Source organism: Hippocampus guttulatus, chromosome 13 (assembly GCF_054856545.1).
Source record: "Hippocampus guttulatus isolate MCC_2025c chromosome 13, RoL_Hgut_1.0, whole genome shotgun sequence".
Lineage (NCBI taxonomy): Eukaryota > Metazoa > Chordata > Actinopteri > Syngnathiformes > Syngnathidae > Hippocampus > Hippocampus guttulatus.
Window position 1 is genome coordinate 4,189,756 of NC_141273.1, and position 24,337 is coordinate 4,214,092.

A 24,337-nucleotide genomic window follows, 5' to 3' on the forward strand; every position below is an offset into this window, starting at 1 on the left:
ATATCTAGTTTATTTTTCTGTTTCGTCCATTTTAGGGTCAATTATTAATGTTGGTCAACATGGCATGCGTGTGTATACTCGCACGTGTGTGTGTGTCAGTCGGAATCAAACTGCACTTCTGTACTGTGAGGTGGACGTGCTAACCAGTCGTTCACCTTTCCATCCATTTTTCTCATCATAAACTATTAAAATGTATCCTGTTCATCTCAAAATATATTTGAAAATATTTCCATTCTGCTGTGATGCAGACGTTGTATCGGTCCGTCGTGGTAAAGAAGGAGCTGAGCGAAAGGGCGAAGCTCGCAATTTACCGGTCGATCTACGTCCCAACCCTCATCTGTGGTCACGAGCTATGGGTCCTGACCGAAAGAACAAGATCCCGGATACAAGCGGCCGAAATGAGTTTTCTCCGCAGGGTGTCCGGGCTCTCCCTTAGAGATAAGGTGAGAAGCTCGGTCATCCGGGAGGGGCTCGGAGTAGAGCCGCTTCTCCTCCACATCGAGAGGAGCCAGATGAGGTGGCTCGGGCATCTAATTAGGATGCCTCCTGGATGCCTCCCTGGTGAGGTGTTCCGGGCATGTCCCACTGGCAGGAGACCCCGGGGACGACCCAGGACACGCTGGAGTGACTATGTCACCCAGCTGGCCTTGGAACGCCTCGGGATCCGCCAGGAAGAGCTCGAAGAAGTGGCTGGGGAGAGGGAAGTCTGTGCTTCCCTCCTAAAGCTGCTGCCCCCGCGACCCGACCCCGGATAAGCGGTGGAAAATGGATGGAATATTTCCATTTTACTTTTTATTTATTTGCATTTTTTTTTCTCATGTCTTCTTGGTGAATGATGGTGCCTTGATTAGCCAGTGACCAGTGACTGGAAGATTCAAGATGTACTTTTTACATTGTCATAGGGGAATGCTTTTCAGTGTTGCTGAGACGACTGCATATCTCTGTATTTTTGCTCCATCCAGTGGCAGTTCGCTGGAGGTGAAACTATGCAACCAGAATGTGTGCAATGTTGCAAGCATGCATGAGTGCTGGTGTTTACGCAGGAAGCAGCTGCACAATCAACATGCTCACTGTTGAGTGCAGATGGTTGAACCACACATGCATATCAAAACACTGTATGTTTACAGCAGCGGCTCAACATTCGGTCATTGAAGATAAAATCTAGGGAGCCTGCTTCTGTGCGCTGGTTCAAAAAGCTTCATTATTTCTCACTTTTATCTGAAATAAGGGTTGCAAAACCAGTGTCCACCATATGTGCACCAACATCGTTGTTTCTCAGAACAACTTTGTGATTAGCAGAACAGCAGGAGAAGCCCAGAACTGAAAGCAATTGGTTTTAATGGAAACACAATCATTTAAAAAAAAAAAAAGGAAACAAGGCAATCAGAAATGATTAGGGTGCGTCAGAGAAGGTGAAGCGAGAGAGAAACATGAAGTTTTACATTCCACAAGTGTGAGTTTGGATCCATCTGGAAGCCTTTAAAGGAGTGGGGGAGGAGACAAGGTGGAGCCTGAACAAGCGGCTGCTGAATATGTAGGACAGAGTCCAGAGGATAAAATAGAATATATATCTATGTCTATATCTATATATAGATATATCTATATATCTATATATAGATATAGATATATGCCTTTGATTTGGTACAAAAAGCAGAAGATGCAAGAAGAAAGAAAGTCATGATATCCACTTATATAGCATATAGCATGAATGAAAAAGACCAGAAGAGCAGACGAAACCACAGTTCTCAGCTGCGGTTTGTCTTTCAGCTCAGGAAGTTGAGGCCAGAGCTGACACGGGCAGTTATTTTCCCCTAATCTTGCCTTATTCTGTGCTGCTTTGACTAAACAAGAGGAAGAACCAGGGAGGAGAGAAGGCGGGATTTGGGTGAAGCTGAGAGTGAAAAGAAAAAGAGAAAGAAGGTTACCGAGCAGTCCAACAGTGAACTTTCAGAAATTATGATGGAAGCCAACGTTGATTCTCAGGAAACGGGGTGAGTTTGGGATCAATGAACTGTTTGAAAATCTTGTGAGCAAACTGTATTTTACCAAGGCAATGGGGTGTTGTAAGTGTAAGAGGGGAAAGAGCAGTCATGGGTGGAACTTGAAAGTCAACAAGACACGGCAGGAAAAACAGACGTGACTCACTAATAAATAGGTCAGTGGCTCCAAAAAAACAAGTTTCATGGGTTTGCGTCATTACACTTTTTTTACATTGTTGCCCATAGATCAGGTTTGTAACATGTGATCTCTCATTGAGTCGACTTTGTTTTGACATGTGAACTTTGTATGGTTCCATACGCACTGAAAATATGCAAGCGCTTTTGACCATGTCTGCCACTTAAGAATTTTGTGCAAGACCCTCACTTGCAGGTCAGAGACAGAAATCTTTGTCACGTACACGGAATGGATACAAGTGCTGGATTGTTAGTTCCCTTCTCATACTTGTCAACTTAAGAGCTTTGATGGTGCAGTACAATAGTATGGCTTAATGTGATTGACCTCTTCGTAAGGCACTCATCGAACTCAAAATTTTAACCGTAGAAAATTCTTGTGGTATATCTTAAGAGTGTTTGTATCTCAGTAAACAAAATAAATAGAATCACCGACATATATTTGCTAATACCTACCTAATACCTCATACCTAATAAAACATATATAAGTCGTTCACAAAAATCTTCCCGGCTGCAGTGACGTGAATATGAAAATCATTATTACTTGCATGTGTGCATCTCAAAATGATTATCATTGCATATAAGAAAGTCAACATTTTTTTTCTGTTGATGTTTGCAATTTATAAAATGCCTACACCACAGTGGTGCCTATTCGTACTGTAGCTGTGATTTTTATGATATTACTTATTTATATTTATCATATATTATCCATCCATCCATCATCTGAACTGGTCACCAGCCAATCGCAGAGCACACATAGATAAACAAACATTCACGCTCACAATTCCGCCTAGAAGACCGTCAAATGAACTATGAACCATGCATGTTTTCATAATGTGGGAGGAAACCGGAGTACCCGGAGAAAACCCACGTAGGCTCGGAGACAACATGCAAACTCCACACAGGGAGACCGGAGCTGGAATTGAATCCATAACCTCTGCACTGTGAGGTTGACGCACTCACCACTGGACCACCGGGGCCGCCCCTTGTCTATTTAGTGACAAGCTATTTCCGTTGATTTTGATCCTTGCCTTTGCAAGTGTTTTTTTTTTGGTTGATTCATTATTCTGGTGTTGTACCAGCAACTTTTGTTGTACCTTGTCAGTCTTGCGACCTGTTTTTTTTTTCTGTAATAAAAATTTTTGTTCATTCTTTTCGTGTTCATGTTTCTGGAGTCCAATTCTATTCTTTCCAGAAGTCTGACACGTATGATGAAATCGGTGGAGCCAAACACGCAACACGTCTGTCTATCTGATGGCATATTTTTTTATTGGCTGCTTGGTAAATGAAGTTGCTCCTGTGCAACACACATTAATAGGACTTGACTGTTCGAACGTCCTTTTTCAGGCTAACACATAAATAAATACATTTAAAATCAACCCCAAAGGATCATGAATTAAATTAATTGCCAAAGATTAAAATGAGGGTCATTTTCCCTGTAATTGTAGTGAGTTTTAGTTTTATAAATGTCAAATGTAGTTTTATTTTTTTTATATATTTTTGATATTATTTTATGAATAATAATAATTTTGTTATTTCGTTTATTTTTGTTGACTTAAATAACCTTGCACATAACATACTTGTACTCTTAATACCAATTGTATCAAATGTGCTGTGACTAAAGACGAAGTCGAGCCCAAACAGAGTTAAAGTGAGTCATTTGTTAGTCATGAGGTCAGGTGATATTGTTGCTTCTGCTCCTCTCATGAATAAGAAACAGTGTTAATGTGTTTACCGGAATGGAGATGTTTGGAAGTATTGTGTAACAAACCTCTGTGTGTGTGTTTGTGTGTGACTGAAATTTTGAGAGAAAACTTAAACCATTCGGTTGTAACCCTGAAGCCTATATACACGACAAATACCGTTGATATAAATGAACTTGTCTTATGACAAAACATTCGAAACCAATGGTTGACTGTTATCAAATGCAAAGTGAAGTGGGGACAACTTGCCAGCATGGAATTCATGACCTTCTGTTTGTCCTTCACAGCCTCACGAACACTCTGACAGGAGCTCATACCACCCCTGCCCTCCCCTCTACAAGGCCATGTCGACCCAAGCCTCCTCCTCCCACCACAAAGTCCTCCCAAATCCCTTCTCGACCTCCCCTACCTCCACCCACAACTCCGTCACTCCCTTTTACTCCTAAACTTCCTTCCCAGCTCTCCTCGAACCCACCTGCTCCATCTCTCCAATCGCCTCTCTCCCCGACCCCATACACTGTGTCTCCCTCACTTCTCCTAGAGAGCTCTATCAGCGGTGAGCGTACTCCCTCCTTCTCTCCTGTCTCTTCACTCTCACCCCAGGTAGATTCAACCACCCCCACTTCCTGCCTAGCTTCTCCCCCTGCCATCTCACCGGCCTCTCCAACACCAATGCTGAGCCTTATCGATCTCTTGGTGGGCAGCAGTTCTGTATGGCTCACCAAAGAACTCAGCCAAGAACAAATCACGTGCATCCTGCGAGAAGAGGCTGCAGGGGTGAGACACCCACACATATGTTTGTATCTCTTCCCAAAAATGTTCACGTTGGAATGGAAGTGGCTGTAGTCAGCTGTAGACAAATACAACTAGCAGGAAACTCTGGAGTGCTGTTTGTTGTTATTATTAAGCTTCCCTCTGAAAAGTGGAACAAGTTTTGCCACTTTGTAACCGTTGATTGCTTTGAGTTTATTTATTGCTCTGTTTTGTTTTTGTTTTTTCCATTTTAACTTTTATTTGAAATTCAATTTGGTCACTGGGTGTGGGACAAGAGAAAAAATGGTATTTTAGGGATTTTTTTTCAAGCATTCTTTTCTCAGGACAAGTACATTTACTATGAAACTGTATATTTTAATATTTTGTATGTGGAGTCGGTGGCGCGGTGGTTGACTGATTACCACGTTGCCCTCACAGCGCAGAGGTGCAGGGTTTAATTCCACCTCCGGCCTTCCTGTGAAATTTGCATGTTCTTCCTGCGCCTGCGTGGGTTTTCTCCGGGTACATAGTAATGTCAGAAAATAGTGTGTCAGATACACTACTCAGATTTACTGTATAATGTCTCATTCCTCTTCCACATCAACTTTCTACAACTTGACATCATCTGATCGGGACTTGCAGATCTTTCTGGTTCAAAGCACAGAGGAGCACGGGATGATGCTGTCGGTGCGCCTGCCTGAGGAGGAGGAAACAATGCCAATACAAAACCTGAAGGTCAAACAGCACAAGACATGTATGCGCGCCTTCTTATTCGTGTCTACTGTATACAAACCTTGACAATGTGGACATTCTGGAACCAGCCTGTTTTTTTATTTTTTTTTTGTTCCCCTGCAGTTCTTCACTTAGATGGTTCGGCGCTGGTTTTTGATGACATCTACAAACTCATCTCCTTCTACTGTGTCAGCAGGTTAAACACACACACACACACACACACACACACACAAGTTCATGGAAAGATGTACTAGATAGGGAAAAAAAGTCTCAAGGTCGACCTCCTTAAGTCATGTAGCAATCATTGGATGTTGAAAGACTGTGAAGGGGCATTTGTGTTTGTCTTCATGGAAAAGGCATGTTAAGCAATCGGACAGAACAAATTTAAAAATACCCCAAAATGTCATTAACATGCTTGGAAAACATGCCGTAAATCATAACATTTAATTTGAGAGACATACTGGTAGCAGTAAAGAGATTTTCAGAGTAAAAATTGGAAAAATATCAACTATTTGTTGAGTTTTGAATGATAACGAATGCGAATACTTTGAATACTCAATTTTCAAAATGAAAGTCTTCACCATTATTGATCCTGTATTCCACACAGAGTCACAATATTTGTCACCTTCGCTGATGAAATGAAATGATACAATTTGTACCTGTCAGCAAACTCCCATCCAAGCTGTTACTGCATTTCATTGTCAAATGCTTTTTACGACAACGTACTTCTTAAAATGACAGAATCTTTGTTGTTGAATCCAATCAGGGACATCCTGGCTGCACCGCTGAAATTACCACAAGCTATTTCAATGGCAACACAGAAAGAGGAGCTGGAGATCATCTCTGCTATGTGTACAGGTACTGCAGATAAGCGCTGTATGTTGTTGTATCGTATACATTTTAGGATAGACTGAACTGAAAAGTTCTTCAATTGGAATACGTACAGACTGTAGACAGTGACATATTTATAAAAGTAGGCCACAATTCTCACAAACAGAAATCGAAGGTTTGGTGGTTTTATTTATTTCATTTTTTTGGTATGGATTTGTCAATCGGAGATATTACTAGTAAATGCAATATTGCGTTTATATACATATGATAACTGTTACATATTTTTCTTTGGCTATATTGCAGACTTTTGGACATCAGATACGAACCAGAAGACAAAAAAACAGAACCTAGTTTTGGACCAGAATGCCAACATGGTTTATTTGTACATCAACCCAATCACTTTGGCAGAGACTCCAACCAAGCAGCCAAAAGACTTCTCTGAGTCCAAACTACTAATCAACACCCCTAAAAGCATCATTTCCTACTTGCTCAATGGAGAATCCAACCAGAAGGAAAACAGAGACATTAAAAATCAGATCAAGACTAACTTGAACCAGGACACGAAATTCAAGCGGCCTCCTCCCAGGCCGCCCAGCCTGGGATCCGGCTCTGGGATGGGTCTGCTCTTCTCATCTCCCCCGTTCGAAAAAAGCTCTGTAGCTGACAGAAAAGAGGAAGGAAGGGTGGGGGGAGGGGATAAAGAAGAGAGGAAGACAGCGTTGACATCACCTCCTCCATTAAGACCTCCCGTTCCCCCGCAGAGTCGAGCCACCCCCTCGCTGCGTCCTGCTCCTCTACGCCGCACTTCCTCCAGGAACAGTGCAGATGGCGGGGACAAGGGCCAAAACCCTGGGATGGGACCTGAAAAGGAAGGAGAAGGACTACGAGAGAAAGCAAAAACATGTCTGGTGGATGAGGGTGTTGAACTGTCAGACGCGAGCGGGAGAGAGAGAGCTGCAAGCAAGGATAAAGAAGAGGACAAACAACAATTTAGTCCTCAAATTTCAGCGAAGAGACCCACTCGACCGATACCTCAGCCAAGGAAGAAACCATCCTCACCGAATAGCTCAAACGGTGGACTGGCCAATCAGAACACTGGGACAAAAGTAGGCCCTCCCGCCGTGGCACCAAGACCAGATGCGTCACTGTACTCTCCTCAGGGGGGCGCCATGCTAGATCCCGACTCCTACTCTAACAGCAGCACCGAAGAAGAAGGAGAGATGAATCTGGAGCAAGATCAAAATCATAAGTAGGACAAGAATTCATTTATTTTATTTTTTTCAATTGAGTGTATTAATTGTAGGCAGTGCGGTGGTCGACTGGTTAGGGCATCGGCCTCACAGTGCAGAGGTGCGGGGTTCGATTCCGGCTCCGGCCTTACTGTGTGGAGTTTACATGTTCTCCCCGTGCCGGCATGGGTTTTCTCCGGGTACTTCGGTTTCCTCCCACATTCCAAAAAAAACATGCACGGCAGGGTGATTGAACACTTTAAATTGTCCCGAGGTGTGTGTGTGAGCACGAAGGGTTGTTCGTCAATATTTGTCCTGCGATCGGCTGGCAACCGGTTCAGGGTGTCCCACGCCGACTGCCCGATGACAGCTGGGATAGTCTCTGGCATACCCCGCACCCCTTGTGAGGGTAAGCGGATCAGAAGATGGATGGATGGATGGATGGATGGAGGTAAAAGCTGTGTCGGTCCTAAAAGAATTAAATCACAATCAAAAACAATATGTCTATAATTTGTAAACTTTAATTGGTTCGAAATTTCATGGCTCAGCTTCAGAAAGCAAGTGAGCCATGATTGGTTTTTAACTGAGCGCTCGGCAACTGTGATGTCATTTTCAGTTGACAGAAAGTAGCAAAATTCGCTGCTTAACTCAAATTGCATAAATGTAGTATTACTGTCATCAGAATACCGTGTTTTGACTCGTGGGGGCGTACAGAACATCTTACTGTCAAGAACATTTTGGGTTAGACTTCCCTTTAAGTGCATAGATACAATGGTTAGTACTACCTAACAGCACCCATTCTGAGATCAATCACGGACTCACACGTTCATTGGAAATCCTTGTGTAGAGTGATCAACTTGTCTTGAACTTCAAGTTTCTTGAAGGCTCGGACGCAACGTCACGCAATGCGTCCCCCTAGTTGTTGTTCCCCTAGGCTCATAGTAGTGTTGGAAGAAACGACCCGGCGGGCTAAAGCTGCCGGTAGTACATTTCTGCCACTTGGCTGCATTCAGCAGTGGCGCGGAAAGAATCTTTTTTCTGACATCTCAAGTTTTGTATATTTCACCTTCCGGCCCAGCTTTTCATTTACAGTAGATACAGAGTGTCGACATCCACATTGAGATCAAACTTGGGTGCAAAAACTCACCATCAGCAAGTATACTGCTTCCAGTCCCCATCCCGCAAATATTCCGGACTTCTTCCTCTTATTCCTTGGCCAAGTTTTAGTATGCGAGATGTAGAGCGACGTCGGGCAGAGCTCCCGTAGACTTGATCGTTGGTTACCATCAACCACGCCAGGCACTGCTGTCACCTGCCCATTGGCTGCAATGCGGATATGTGTGTGTGTGTGTGTGTCTGGAGGGGAGAGGGGAGGGTCATGGTATCAAGACGCAGAACCTGGGATGTCAACTAACTTTACCGTACCCATCTTTTTATTTTAGTTTTCCGTCAGAGAATCGCGGCAGCAAAATAAAGAGGATACCAACCAGCATCATGTTGGGCAAAGCTCGTTCTCGCCTGTCTACCGTTATCACCGGTCTCATCAATCACGACCGTCGGCTCTCCCAACGCATTGTAGAGCTGGCCAGAGACCCCCTGAGCTATTTTGGTAGCCTGGTAAATGATTTACTTGAAATACATCCAGTAATCATGTTCATGTTTCCAAAATGTCCAACGCAAAGAATCAAGTTCAGTTTTCATGTGTGGTTTGTAGGTGAAAGAGCACCGAGCATTTACCCTTGAGACCATGTCCAACCACGCGACTTCCACTGAGCTGTTACAGGAGATCAGGCAGATGATGACTCAATTAAAGAGTTACCTGCTGCAAAGTACTGAACTTCAGGCCATGATGGAGCCGCAGCATCAGTTCTCACAAGACAAACTGGGTATGCCACATGTCGTTTATCTTTAGCTCCTGTGCTGTCCTGTTTGCAAAGACAAATTACTGTATGGGATTATATACGGAGAGATTTTGCACCTTTTATGACCCCCCCACTAAAATGTCCATGCACAACACATCTCTAATAAAATATAAAACATCAGTATTTACTTTTCCCCCCCAGTCTTTAACCTGTCTTCCACTGCAGAATAGTCATTCATTTTCTAATGTTGACTTATGAAAATGTTAAAACTATTTGTTTATGCATGGACATTTTAGAAGGCACGGTGGTCCACTGATTAGCAGGTCAGCAGGGTGCTGGTTTCGATTCCGGCATTCCTGCGTGGAGTTTGCATGTTCTCCCCGTGCCTGTGCGGGTTTTCTCCGGGTAGTCCAGTTTCCTCCCACATTCCAAAAACATGCATGGCAGGTTAATGGAGCACTCTAAATTGTGTGAGTGTGAGCGTGAATGGTTGTTCGTCTGTGTGCCCTGCGATTGGCTGGCAACCGGTTCAGGGTGTCCCACGCCTACTGCCGAAGACAGCTGGGATAGGCTCCAGCACGCCCTGCAACCCTTGCGAGGATAAGCGGATCAGAAAATGGATGGATGGATGGATGGATAGATGTACATTTTAGCCACAAATATGTCCAAAGGTTAGTGAATATGAGGAGGGCACAAGGTTTAATATTTGAGGCAAAGAAGTCACCCTAATTTATAACACTGGTAAAAAAAAAATGTTTTTTTTAATCAGAGATTCTAACATTTCTCGATTAACTGTGCTGATTCAATTTTTTTTCTCTAGCACATCCTTTTAATAATAATAATATCATAAGAACAATAATATACAATATACCGGTATATGAATTAAGGGTTAGGTTCAGAATCAGGTGGATTTTTTGGGTAAATTGGAAAAATCCATATTGCGCGGGCTTTTACTGGTCACACTAATAAACAAAAATTAATTGTAAGAACCTGAAGCGCTACCAAAAAAAAAAAACGGACATAAAGACATTTTTTAAATCGGCGTCATCTCTGATTAAAATTTGCTCTTGACCAGTGTGATGAATTCATCAAGAAGTATTTCCACCTATAGGTTATGGGTCTATGTAGATGAAGCAATAAATAAATAAATAAATCGCAGATGCTTGTGATTTGTAACATGTCTCTCTCAGCAAGGTCAACGTTTAGAAAGGTGATTTGTGCTTTATGACCCTGCAGAGAGCATTGTCGAAGCAGCTCTGTGTAAGAGTGTACTGAAGCCACTGAGGGAGCCTGTTTACCGCAGTCTGGAGAAACTGCACACCAACAATGGCAGCCTTAAGCAACTTGCACAGAACCAGGTAGCGCAACATATTTCTATTATGTGTGGTTTAATCATCGCATGCGCAACCGCTTCTTTTAAAATGAGGTCTGTGCAATTTTGTGTAAATTAGTCTGTAGTTCTCGGCAGTACCACCACAGCTCTGGGAGTCACCACCGCCATCCCAGAGGCCTCGGCGATGGAGAAGATTAGCGTGAAACTCAGTAATCTGCATCTTGAATACTCTCCTCGAAAGAAGATTGAGTTACTGCTCAAGGCCTGTAAAATCATCTACGACTCCATGTCTGTCAGCAGTCCAGGTAAGTGCCCCAAAAACGAAAACTAAAAATGCACATTATTATTATTATCATTATTATTATAATAATACACTGCAAAAACGTGTGTCATCGAGGCAGTACGGATTTGAAATATCATTGGTTAAAGAAACAATCCCATTGTGAAGATTGATTCTGAAGATCCTGGGCAGTAAAGGTTAAAATGGCAACACACCTCACCATATATTCCGCAGCATTTATAAAAGGGCATGTGATTGTTATCATTCCATGTTAGTAATAAGACTTGGTTTGGGTATAAACTTTGAGTCATGTTCCTCGGGAAGTTTTTTGAAGCTCGTAGATGTCCAAATTGATTTGTAAAACAAATTTAAAACCATGGCTGTGTCCGAATGTGCACACTCATCCCTATATTGTGCACTATTATGGTGTTAGGCCATTTTGTTGGGGTGTCTGAATATCTAAAAAAATGTAGTGGAGTCAAAGTCACCCACAATGCACTTGGAAAAGTAGTGAGCATCGATCTTCACTCAACAGGTTATTCATAGAGACCATAATGCATTGTGAGCAGGAAAACAACAACAATGAAAGCACGAATATCGAAGCGGTTGAGTAATAATATGCCACTGAACAAATTAATTCCTTTTATTTCATTGAAAATATACACAACAAAAGATATAAAATAAAATAAATGTGTTATTAAAAATAGTCTGCGATCTTAATGCACCTGTGCGTCATGACAGGTACGGTGGTCACATAAAATGCGACGAGGAGAAAGTAGTTAGCTGGCTGCCCGAATAGCCAAACAGAATGAGGGTGTCATGATTCGGTTTAGGGACCAACAGGTGGCACTGTAGGGCTCCCCCGGCAGCTGCAGACCTGTTGTAACTAATTAGGGCTTTAAAAAAACTCCTAGCCCGAACACTCAGTGTCGGGTCATTGTTTGCTTCTGTCATGGTTCTGTTCCTGTTAGTTTTTTGTCATGGTTTTGTTTTGCTACTTTGGATTAGTTTTGGTTGTTAGCACTTTTCTCTGTTTTATTAAATATAATTCGTCAAATACACCCTGCTCCTCCCTCCTGCCTGCTTTTTGGGGTCCACCACCACCTCGCTACGTGACAGAGGGGAGGACTATATAGTTACCGGAGGTGAGCATTACGTCAATACTGATGGGAGGTCCGTCAGTCCGTCGCTGACGGATGCCCGTTTAGCTGCCGACTGACAAATGACAGGAAACCTTAAACAAATTACGGAGGTGCATTTTCGTCTGTGGGTGTAGTCCTCTGAGTTGTTTCCGCGACCCTTGTGAGGATAAGCGGGTTAGAAAACGGATGGATAGGCGGATGGAACTTTTAAAGACTTCAAAAAATGTACAAAAAAGAATTTCAAAATTCAAAACAATGGAATGGCCAGCGATTGGGCGTCTTTGCGAAGCGGTGTGCGGCTGTGTAGGGACAAAAAAGAGCAATGAGAATCATTTTGAGTCGAGAAAAGCAGAGGGAACAACTAAGATTGCCATCAAATCCATCTCTGCAATGCGACCCCCGTCTGCCTGTTGTTTGTTTACCTCCACCATCGCTGGAACGGATGGCCGTTTTATCCCAGTGGACGGCTCCCCATGCGTCTGCCACATTCAGGGTTCGGTGACATTGTGGCACTGTATTGCTCTTTGGCAACATACAAATTGGATATAACATTCTCTGCATGTCCCCAAACTACTCAAAATTAGGTGAAATATGTCGATATAAAAAAATAAAAATAAAAAGCAAGCGAGCTTTCAACACTTGGGTGATTGAACACTTTTCCCCATTGCGGGACAAATAAAGGATATCTTAATTGTCCCGAGGTGTGTGTGAGCACGAAGGGTCGTTCGTCAATTAGGACAGTCAACGATGAGCTAACACTAGTCATTTATGATCATAATAACTTTGCTCAAACAAATCTTTTTTTGTAGCGCTGGATATAAATATAAAATGTTCAGTCATGTGGCGGCCTGGTGGACGACTGGTTAGAGCGTAGGCCACAGTGCAGAGGTGCAGGGTTCGATTCCCGCTCCGCCCTCCCTGTGTTGAGTTTGCATGTTCTCCCCATTAACCTACACTTGAAACTGTCGCAATGTGTGAGTGTGTGCGCGGATGGTTGTTCGTCAATGTGTGCCCCGTGATTGGCTTGCAACCAGTTCAGGGTGTACCCCGCCTACTGCCCGAACGCAGCTGGGATAAGCTCCAGCACACTTCGTGGCCTTTGTGAGGATAAGCGCATCAGAAAATGGATGGATGGATGTTCAGTAGTGTTTAAAAACGATCAATGCTTTGTGTTCAAAATTGTTTAAAAGTGTTCAGAATATATTTATTCAATTACAAATATTTCAATTAGTATCCTTTTAATTTTCTGAACAAATACAAATCAAAAGAATTGGAAGTTGTTTAGATGTCAGCTGTGCTTTATTCATTTTTGGGTTATTTTTAGTATCTCTTCATTGTCGGTATCGAGGCACGATATGCAGGTATAATATCAAAGTCAGAATTTTGGTCTTGTGACCACACTACCAGGAAGTACGTGGAATTAAATCAACACTCCTCTAATGTGGTGACAAAAAGTCTGCATGATTTCACAGGGCGGACCCATGGAGCTGATGACTTCCTGCCTGTAATGATTTATGTCCTGGCTAGATCTAATCTGTCAAATTTACTGCTGGATGTGGAATACATGATGGAGTTGATGGACCCTGCGCTAACAATAGGAGAAGGTACAGTATTTGCTTCCTTTCACCGCTCAACTATTTGCCCCTGCAATGACCTTTGTTGTTTGTAACATGTGTGTCTGTATGTATGTAGGCTCATATTATTTGACGACCACGTACGGCGCTCTTGAGCACATTAAGACGTTTGACCGGCAGAAATCAGGTCCACGTGAGCTGAGTAAGGAGATTCAGGACTCCATCCAACGGTGGGAGAGACGACGCACGCTCAACCTGGAATGGTTGGACCAAAGATCTGTTCAGGTAGACATACTCTCATATTCTCAAGCACCCCCCCCCCCCAAAAAAAAAGTCATTTAAAGGTTAGGGTAGCATGTTTATCCCAGGCAATGCAGGCGTACTATTTTAAGTACAAAACCATGAAATTGCATCTCGAGTGGACTGGGAACCAATGCAAGTATCAGAGTAATACGATCAAACTTTTTTTGTCCTTGTCAGGAGTCTTGCTGCAGCAATTTATACTTACTGCAGACTTTTAATACTCGACACGGGAAGATCAGAGAGCAACATGTTACAATAATTGACCTAATCAATCAAACAAATGTATTTTTAAGGCATAACAACAGCTATAGTCACTCGCTGAGTGGAAAAGGTTGGCCGACCACACCAAAGTAGTTATTAAAATATTGGGAAAACGGTAGCTTGCTCGATAAAAATCATCTTGCTGGATGAACAGACAATTACACAAATTGACATGAACCAAATATACCTTCTAAGTAGTTATGAACCACTGAAACACAGTTTCTGGAATCTGACGATACATGCATGTTATTTTGACTGCATAAATGTTTATAGTTGTAACTCTTGTGTTTATGGGGGTTGTGCAGGAATTCTTGACGGTATGCTCGCCTGACATTGGAAGTAATCCCAAAACTCTCGGCATCCTTCCCACCACCACAGTCCAACAGCTGACCGAACAGTGTGCCGCACGCTTTGAACAAGGTAGATATCACTGAAATTCAAATCTGTGTGTCTAACAACCTAAATCGATCAGCGCTAAATGCGTAATACTTTGGTGTCCGAATACTCTGATATTTTACCATGCTTTAATGTAATTATGGGACCAAAAAAAATCCTTCTGTCTGTCCTCCAGATTCATACATCCTCAGCATCTATGAAAATGGTGTTCGGCGGCCCCTGGCAGCTGCAGAGCTGGCACTGAGTGTGAAGAACAAGTGTCAACCAGAAACATATTGCTTCATCTATCACCCCATTGACCATGGATCAATCCAACATGCCTGGTCTGGCCGCAGCTGTCCCACTAGCCCGCCCCCGAGACCCCCTCCACAAAGCGTTTTCCAAAACATTTCAACTGTCGATACTGAAAATACAGAAGAAGAGGGATGTCTGATTAGCTGGTAATTGCTTCACTGCCGCAGCAGCTGCTGTTGTATTGCTCTGTAACCGCAACACTGGTGCTGAATGCAAAACCGAACATTTGGCTTCTGATGCTTTGATGAAGCCTGGAAGAATATCTTAAAGGCCTCATGCAATATATTTTTTTCCCCACTTGTTTCTGAATAACATCGGTCAAAATGAGTCTGACATGGTTTAAGTTTGGAATCCATGTAGCTGGACGTCAATGCAATAGGCTTTGAAAGGCAAAGCCATGCAGATTTGAATTTGTGACGTAAGATTGCCCACTTACTTCACGGTTACTACGCGGCCACTCAACTGAGATAAAAAAAATGACTGATGGCGACGACACACCAGTGTCTTACGTAAAGCTAAAACTTTCCATCAGCTCAGAGGAATCGAGCAATAAACTGAATTTATTTTTGGGAGAAACTCAAAGTATTGCATTACCATGAAGGTGGGTTTAATGGTTGCATGGGTCCTTTAATGTCTTTTTGTTTCCAGTCAGTCTCAAGTCCGTGCAATGTTCAAATATAGCATAACATGCCGGCTGTGTGATTAATTGTCTATTTGTGGGGTCTGGAACTCCTTTGTTTATGCTGCAATGCACTGTTAATCATTTTGTTCATGTAATTCATGTTTAATAAGGCTGCGATTGACTAGTGACCAGTCCAGGGTGTACCCTATTTCTCTCCAAATGTCCTTTTTGAGTTCTATATCTATCACACACACGTGCGCGCGCGCACACACACACACAAAGGGTTCAACTCAAACCAATTTTAAGATCACTCAGAGACAACCCAAGGGAATAAGAAATGCAATTTTCAAATGACAATTCACTTTATTCAGGCAAAAAGAAAATCCAAACCTTTCTGATCCTCTGTGAAAAAGTAATTTTTCAGATAAGGATCTACCAGCATGAGTATAACAGTCATCTGTTAGCATTGATGGAATAAAAACTGAATAATTAAACGCAAATACGGTGCCATGTTGACCAAGATCATAATTCCTGATAATAAACGGGTATTGGCTCGTCTGAGAGATTGAGTACAGTGGATTTAATAAAGATGGGAAAAACATGAAGCGGACATCAGCATTGTGCGTTTGTTCTCTTTGATGTGAAACAAAAAGTAATCCAGATGAGATTACAACCGGGTAAAATTATTTTACTTGCAAAGGAACCGAAAAATGGAAACTGGCTCCATGTGAAAAAGGAATTGCCCCCTCTCGTTAAATCACAAACTGCGACGAATGACAGTTTTGGCAAAGCCGAGTTAAATCCCACAGACCACACCCAAACCTGATTACCACCACATTTGTTTAGTCAGGAAAAGTGAATTGGCAACAACATCTCAAGAAACAAACGCATCATGCCATGATCCGAAGAAATTGATGAAGAAATTCGAGAAAAAAAAAAGTGTGATAAATATGCAAAGAACACCGAACTCAAGAAGGGGGCAAATACTTTTTCACTGTACTGTAGATACGATGTTTCAGATGCATTTTTTTAAGAATAAATACTAGATTTAAGTCAACAGTAGCTGCTAAAGAAAATGTTCAAATTTACAAAACATCTTGGGTTTAGTTCCCCTTCAAATATGGCATCATAAATTATGTTCAGTCATTTCATATCATTCCACAGGCCTGCATGAGAAACTAGTCCATTTTCTGATGACCCTTTAGCACCTAAAAACATCCAATATCTTACGGCGGGCACAGCAGATGTCATTTTTCATGTGTTAAACACAAAAAATGATTACGGTGGTATCAACACCAGTTTGTCCAATCTGCCAATCATCTCCTGTAGCTTCATCCTGTTGGCCAGTCTCTGCGTGTCCCTCCCCTCCAGCAGCTGTCTCTCAGTTTGAGTAAGCAGTCCCAAGACCTGAGACGCTGACAGCACGTCTGCCTCCTCGACTGTACAATGGAAACTGACCGAGCAGCTGTTGCCCGTCTTCCCGGCCTGGAATCTGGCTCGGTATGCCTGAGAGATGGACAACAGGGGAGGCAAAGATTCGAGAAAAGCCGTGACATGGCAAGTATCCATGCCAGCCCGAAGTCTCCCTCGGCCGTCCTGAACGTCCCAACTTGTAGTCTTCTGTCTCTTCTGTTTGGGGGAAGAAGAACAGCCAAGTCTACAAAACGCTACTTTAAAAAATAAAAAAAATTGTAATTTTTAATATCATACAATGTTTATTTTATCATAACAGTCCCAATTTATTGGAATTGGTGGGGTTCCAAATTTCATTTTTTCACTTTTGAAACGCGTGTGTCACCGAGCACCTGCACTGTTTTCAGTCTCAGCAGTATGTCGTCCAGTTTTTCAGTAGCCGGTTGTCCAGGGAGGCTAGCGATCGCTCCCCTCAGATGTGACGGCCTCTCGGTGACAGCATCCTTCTCACGGTAATCAACCACACTGTCCTACAAGTACACAGGCACAAATGCTTTGTGTATTTTGAAGGTTTTGAGGCGTGCATAGCAGGGGCCCCAGAATGCCCCTAAATGATGGCACCTAAAATCCATGCGCACGTCAATGACTAGCCACGCATGTGCGACCAATACATTTGGTGATTTGTTGTTGCTGCTGCTGCTGACAAACTTCGGCGATACACATAAGCTCGTTTATCAGTAAGATCGTGAAAATGCGTGGAAATGTGAACCTTGCAAGCTCATTGAGAGTGCGCACCCTGAAATTTTATACTTAGAGCCCCTAAAACTTCAGATTAGGGCCACTGTGCTGCTTGTTTAAAAAAAAAATGTTAGTCTGGATCTCTGCAGATGTCCAACTCACCATCCAGGTCCAGAAAACATTCTCCACCTGCTTCCAGTTTAGGTACAACTCAAGGAGGTCACAAACTTCCTGCGCACCAATGCATGTCTAAAACACAAAACACACAATGATGTAGATGGGGACTTTGCAAAGTTAGTTCTGTTTTGGGTAACAAGTGAATTTGAAGGGTTACACCTTCCAAGCACAATATGTTGTTTCCCTGTACAGTCCGTGATTAACTTATGTGTACGGTTATACTACAGTTAAGAGTTAAAGAATGTTAAAAAGTACAATGCATCCATTATTTCCATTCGGGTAGATGAAGGGGAATTCAAATTTTAACACATTGAAAATTGCACAGTGTCCAAAATAAAACAAACTGTGTTTGATCTTTCAAAGCTGCTACTGTATGATAACTTAATTTATTTGAAATGTGGACAATGTGTGTCCTGTTTTAAACACTTTCAGACTTGATAGTCAGAGCTCTAACTTTAATATACATGTTGCATGACAAGTGGTAATTTACGTCCGCACCTCATTCAGCACAGTACAGCTTTGACCTGCGGAAGATGATCGAGAAGGTTGGCTAGCAGAAAAAACCTGGGAAATAAAAACACAAACACCATAAAATCAGTTAAGTATGGTCTACACATTAATTAATTTTAGAATTAAGTCGTGCGGCCTGGTGGTTGAGTGGTTAGCTTGTCGACCTCATAGTGCAGAGGTGCTGGCTTTGATTCAATGCCACGGCCTTCCTCTGTGGGGTTTGCATGTTCTCCCCGGGCCTGCGTGGGTTTTCTCCGGGTACTCCGGTTTCCTCCCACATTCCAAAAACATGCATGACAGGCTGATTGAACGCTCAAAATTTTCCCGAGGTATGAGTGTGGGCGTGGATGGTTGTTTGTCTGTGTGTGCCCTGCGAGTGGCTGGCAACCGGTTCAGGGTGTCCCCCGCCTACTGCCCGAAGACGGCTGGGATAGGCTCCAGCACGCCCCGTGACCCTTGTGACGATAAAGCGGATCAGAAAATGGATGGATGGATAGAATTAAGTCTGTATTGCAAGTAGACAAGTGTTCCTGCTCACATGATATGCTGTGATCTAATATTAACCAGAAATTATGTCCACCTTTCATTTCGGCCCGCTAGAATTTTTGTTTGATGGTGAAATTTCTCAGTATTCACATGCCCTTATCAGCGTATCAATATTTTGGTTTAACTTTCAATGCCTAAATCATGCATTAGCATCAGATAAACAACACCCAGGCAGTTTTTCAAATTTAGACACTTAGAACTTGACAAAATCATCCATCGCACAACAGTAAACTGAACCAACTACCGTATTGGCCTGAATATAAGATGGTGTTTTTTTGCATTGAAATAAGAAAAAGTGGGGGTCGTCTTATATTCAGGGTCTAGACAATATACCCATTCACGACGCTAGATGGCGCCAGATATCATTGAAGCGAATGCTGAACACGAAAAATTAAAAATAAAAATAGCGGTAGCATGAAGAAGAAAAATAAAAAATAGCGGTAACAAGGAAAAGAGAAGAAAATAATAAAGAGATAACAGAAAATGGAGAAACGTAGTGACAATCTGGGGAAAAGTGGGTCGATGATCGGCCAGGTTAACCGGCAGCTGATGAGAAGTTATGATGTAATTTACATTTCAAAAACCAGAAGCCATTCATTTACGAATGTGATTGCACTTTCGATTTAAATGAGGCAAAATAACATGCTCTTTCTCTCAAATATATTGTTATAATCATTTGTTTCAGATGTACTGTCATTATTTTCTGTATAAAAATTAATTGAGTGTTCAAAAAGTATTTTTTCAACCTTGAGTCTTAAAAAAGAGGGGGTCGTCTTATAATCAGGGCCGTCTTATATTCGGGCCAATACGGGAGTTGTGTTCAACAAGTTAGATGAGATGAACTTCCTCACAGCGTGTAACAAAGAGGCTCGCTCGTCCTGCATGGCCAGCAGCATCCGTCCCTGGTGTCTCAGGCAACCCATGAGCCACTGAAGTCTTCTCATTGAGCTGCACTCGACCAGGGACTGCTGAGGAATCTCATGTTTCATCTAGGAACACAGAAAACAAGATCTCTCATCAAATACCCTTGCACCACCAAATGTAAGCAAATGCATGGGCTATATATATAAATTTTTGGTTTTCCTTTTCAAATAGCTTTGATTGTGTCTGTAAATGTAGTTGACATGTTCTCTCCATGCTTGCCTAGGCTTTCATTCAAGTTTCCCTGCAATGAAAAACATAAAAGGTTCATTTCCAGTCAGTGTGATTTGGATTCCATGTTATATGGTTGTTACCTATTGCTCCTCAGGAGTGGGTTAAGGTTTTTGGCAAATGGGAGATAGTTTTCTGCGGTTTGCCCTGTTATTCACATGTCCCAGAGATTATTGTGCATTGAAATCGAAGGTTTCTGAAAGCTCCAGCCAAAGTGGGGATTTGCGGTTATATCAGGATTCACGTTTGGCTGTGGAGAGTCATAACCCAAGTTTTACATATTTTGGGTCAGCCAATTTGTCACTTCGTCGTGCAGCTCCGGCATCAACCGTACTTTTGTCCCTGCAGCACAAATCTTTTCTTTTTTTTGTCAGTGTCAACGAGCAGCCATTTAGCCACTCGCTGTCGACTGCCAATTGCATGACAGTTGCTCAAGGCTCATGTAACAACCAATCACAACTTAGCTTGTGAATGTCACATGGCCAAACTCAGAAAACAGGTGGTCGTCACCTGAGCCCTTAGGCACTATGATGTCATTTTCCATCGACAGCAAGTGGCAAAATAGTTACCCCCTGTGATGGATTAAAAATAGGTGAAGTTTGCTGCTCGATTCATATTCCACAATTGCAATATTCATCAAAATGCTGTGTTTAATCTAGTGGGGGCGCGTAGAACAAATGGAACCTTTTTTACTTGACTTTAAGCCATTTTAGGGTCGAAGGATTGTGCAAATACTGAATGGCATGTACTGTGTGTGACTGTCCTGGTCAGACTTACAAGTATGGGTGGGACAAGTGTTTTGTCCAGTTGTTGTACTCGTCGGGTCAAAAGTTTCTCCAGCGTTCCATCAGCAAGCAGCCAGCCAAATGCTAGAAGGAGTTCCCTGCTGGTGACTCCTCCCGTCTGGCTTCGATACATCCAGCCAGCATAGTAACCACTCTGCCACAGGCCTGTGCTCACCAGCATCTTGCACTCAGGAGTGACTACAGAGTTCAGACATGATGGAGGAAAACCATAAGCAGACCTAATAGAACTCTGTTCCGATTCTGAAAAACTAGTGTTGTGCATTGTTTGAATTTAAATGATCCCGGTTCTGATTCCCCGTATCGATTCCGCTTCCAACCTATTCCGATTCTTTGAGGAGGTGGAGTTAAACAAGTTTGCATGGTTTAAATCAGCGGTGTCCAAACTCCACCCATCTATTTTAACAAAATTAAGCCAGACTTTCGATTCTTTGGCCTGAAGCGGGCTTGTCTGCGACTGACCATTTTTCATCTGTGTGCAGCCAGCAGCGGACAGAGTCCTTGTCTGCAGGATGTTGGCTAGCAGCTGCCAGAATTGATCCTCCTGGAAAACAAAAAGACAGCAAAATCAGATGCGGAAATTCTCAAAAAACAGTATAGTTGTAGGGATATTGTTACTACATTAGATTTAAGCAGGTGACCTTTCTAAACAAAACTAGTGTTTATAACAACAATATTCTCTCCTCCAGGGTGGCCTGCAACATGTACGCTGCAAGTACATAATTTAAACCTTATGAAAAGTGGATTCAACATGTGAAAGCTAAGTTTGGCTTTAGTATCCAGAATTGTTAACACTGTAGATGTTAATGTCTTTCTGAGTAGCTGTAATCACATTTTGAATCAGTGGAACTTTCATTCAAAACATCTGTAACAGAATTTGAAACAGACAGACACAGAGATATGCCTTGCTTATCGTCAAAACTGAATTACAGATATCTGCGACGTCATCTGACCGACAGCAAATGATGCCACTTTTGCCATTTATGCGTATGGAATTCATTTTTTGAGATCTCTAGCATCCAGCTGCCAACATCCACTAGTAAATTGCAGCTAGCTGCAACTCAATTGTTGCCATCTATAATACCATTTTGACTTGTCATTAATTCTCCATAGTTATGTTCCTCAGAATCAAATTGTAAATATCTCAAATTTGAGTTACAGAGAGACTGTTTCCAAATAAGCCCAGATAGTTGCATAGCAGATATCAGCAAATTGTGTCGATAATGACAAACCTCATACACACAAATGGCAAAAGTGATGTAAATGCCATTGCAGATTATTTAGTCCATTTCGGGTATCGCAAATGTTCTTTTTGACAAGACAAAACTGAATTACAGATACTTTATCGGCAATACAAACGAATTTGACGCAATTGTTGTTAATACTGTTCGTATTTGGGGTAATATCATTGGTAGGCTACCCTTGACAATAAAGTTGTACTTGACTTGACAAAGTTACAACATTTACCATTGAAGTATTTCCTGCAAATATAATCACAATACAACTTCAAAATTATTAACGTCGCGAACGACGCGTTCTTGTCTTGGATACCTCTTCAATTAGAGGAAGAAATCGTTCGGACTGTTGGAAACCTGCCTGACATTGCGTAATGTGGTTAACTTCGGCACCCCTGAACTATAGTTTTCGAACATTAATTCGCGTCAATGTGGTGGAAAAAGCTCAATAGTATCCCCAAAACACAATATATTTTGGCGATTTTTTTGATGTTTTTACAAGGTTGAAGTGGACATTGGTTGAGATGTGCATTTGAATTTTGATAACGATTGGTCGTAGTTTTGACACTAAGCCATGTTAATCTTTTATTTTAATACTAAGCGTTTTAGATTGTGCTCCGACCGCATCGTCACATATACAAATGGATTAAGAGACACTTACCACGTTGACTTCGCCAAACTTAGCCCGTCTAAAAGTCTCCGGTGCAGGGACATGTTGGAGTCCGGTGGCCGTCAGTAACTTACACAAAATTCCAATCACTTGCTTTACCTCCACACTCGCTTTATGACGCCGCATTGCTTGCACCAAACAGCGAAACGGTTTCCTTTTTGTTAGCAACGCACAGCAAAATAATACGAGTTTGTTATTTCTTCTCTTGAAATTCTTGACATGTTGGACATTTTGAGGAGCATTACTGCTCTCTTCCGGACATTAATATGACATCAACTTTCGCCATCGTCATTCTCACCCCTTTCCCTACCAATGTTATGTCCAGTACATTCCCACAAACTGTTCCAGAATCAATGTGTACGGTTCGTAAATAACTCTTTGTTTAATTACTAAAACCAAATAGTGAGTCTTATGCAATGACTTAATAGAGTTGTGCTCATGAACTGACAATGTACAACTTGTAGCCTCCTTATTCAAAATAAAATAAAAAATAGTGATCATGCAAAAAAATTTTAAATACAGTACAGCACAATTTAAAAAAAACATCACAATAAAGAAAATAGTGTGGTGCCCCATTCAGTTCATTCAAAAAAAATTATTTGGCAAATTCTGCAGGTAAAACCATGAGCACAACTGTAAATAAAAACTGTTGTTAAATGTTTTGTATATTTCATGTACGGACTCGAGTGAACTGTACTGTGTATACCCAACAACGAAACAATAAATGAATACACTCGCACGTCTTATCAAATTAGATTAATTATTGAAATACAATATGAAAGCTGTTTCTAAAGACTATTATGTTGCTGGTGGGGTTATATGATTAGTGACAAATCGATGAAGATTAGTTACAATTGGGGTACTCCGGTTTCCTCACACGTTCCAAAAACATGCATGGCCGGCTGATTGAACACACTAAATTGTCCCTAGGTGTGAGTGTGAGTGCGCATGGTTGTTTGTCTCTGTGTGCCCTGCGATTGGCTGGCAACCAGTTCAGGGTGTCGCCCGCCTACTGCCCGAAGACGGCTGGGATAGGCTCCAGCACCCCCCGCGACCCGAGTGAGGATTAAGCGGTTCGGAAAATGGATGGATAGATGGTTACTGTAGGTGCATTTTTTCACATTTAGTCGGTAATAAAACGGTAGAACCTTAACAATGACTTCATTCTCACAATTCCATATTAAGATACTCAGTCATTTCCTATTTCTATTTGCGTATGGTGGTGGCCCAGGGAGAACATGAACCCGGTACCTCGAATTGCTTGAATTGAACCTCTGCACTGTGAGGTCGACGTGCTAACCAGTGGATCACCGGGCCGCCCTTATACAAGGGTATTACACTGGGAAAGTATAGCATTATAAAAACCTCAGAAGAAGCTTTTCTAGAATCCAGTGTTTCCCAACCATTTTACCTTAAAATTATGTAACGGCACACCACCAAGCAAAATTGTAACAATAGGTACAGTATATAAACTGAAATAAAGGTGAGCCTGTCTTAATTTAACCCCAAATTGACTTGTTCAGTGTGAAATCTGAGCCCGTTGAATTGTTCACAAAGTGAATATACTGGCAGGAAGCCATGAGTTATGGGATTGAATGAATGGAATC

At 42.1% G+C, this 24,337-nt stretch overlaps 2 protein-coding genes across 2 annotated transcripts; one reads left to right on the forward strand and one right to left on the reverse strand.

Annotated features, from left to right (window-relative positions):
• The first annotated feature begins 1,779 nt into the window (after positions 1 to 1,779).
• Positions 1,780 to 16,091, forward strand: rin3 (Ras and Rab interactor 3). The gene is made up of 14 exons (XM_086127354.1): positions 1,780 to 1,991; positions 4,162 to 4,651; positions 5,270 to 5,381; positions 5,483 to 5,555; positions 6,126 to 6,217; positions 6,494 to 7,439; positions 8,862 to 9,036; positions 9,134 to 9,305; positions 10,518 to 10,639; positions 10,733 to 10,919; positions 13,509 to 13,640; positions 13,729 to 13,895; positions 14,480 to 14,594; positions 14,746 to 16,091. The coding sequence occupies exons 1-14, from the start codon at positions 1,957 to 1,959 to the stop codon at positions 15,012 to 15,014; spliced, it is 3,087 nt and encodes a 1,028-aa protein (XP_085983480.1). The 5' UTR covers positions 1,780 to 1,956; the 3' UTR covers positions 15,015 to 16,091.
• On the reverse strand, positions 15,825 to 22,940 carry tedc1 (tubulin epsilon and delta complex 1). Its single transcript, XM_086127355.1, has 8 exons — positions 22,722 to 22,940; positions 21,288 to 21,369; positions 20,800 to 21,005; positions 19,722 to 19,859; positions 18,313 to 18,378; positions 17,800 to 17,886; positions 17,292 to 17,429; positions 15,825 to 17,115 (listed from the first exon to the last, which is right to left on the reverse strand). Exons 1-8 carry the CDS (start codon positions 22,854 to 22,856, stop codon positions 16,765 to 16,767), a joined length of 1,203 nt encoding a protein of 400 aa, XP_085983481.1. The 5' UTR covers positions 22,857 to 22,940; the 3' UTR covers positions 15,825 to 16,764.
• Between the last annotated feature and the right edge of the window lie 1,397 nt (positions 22,941 to 24,337).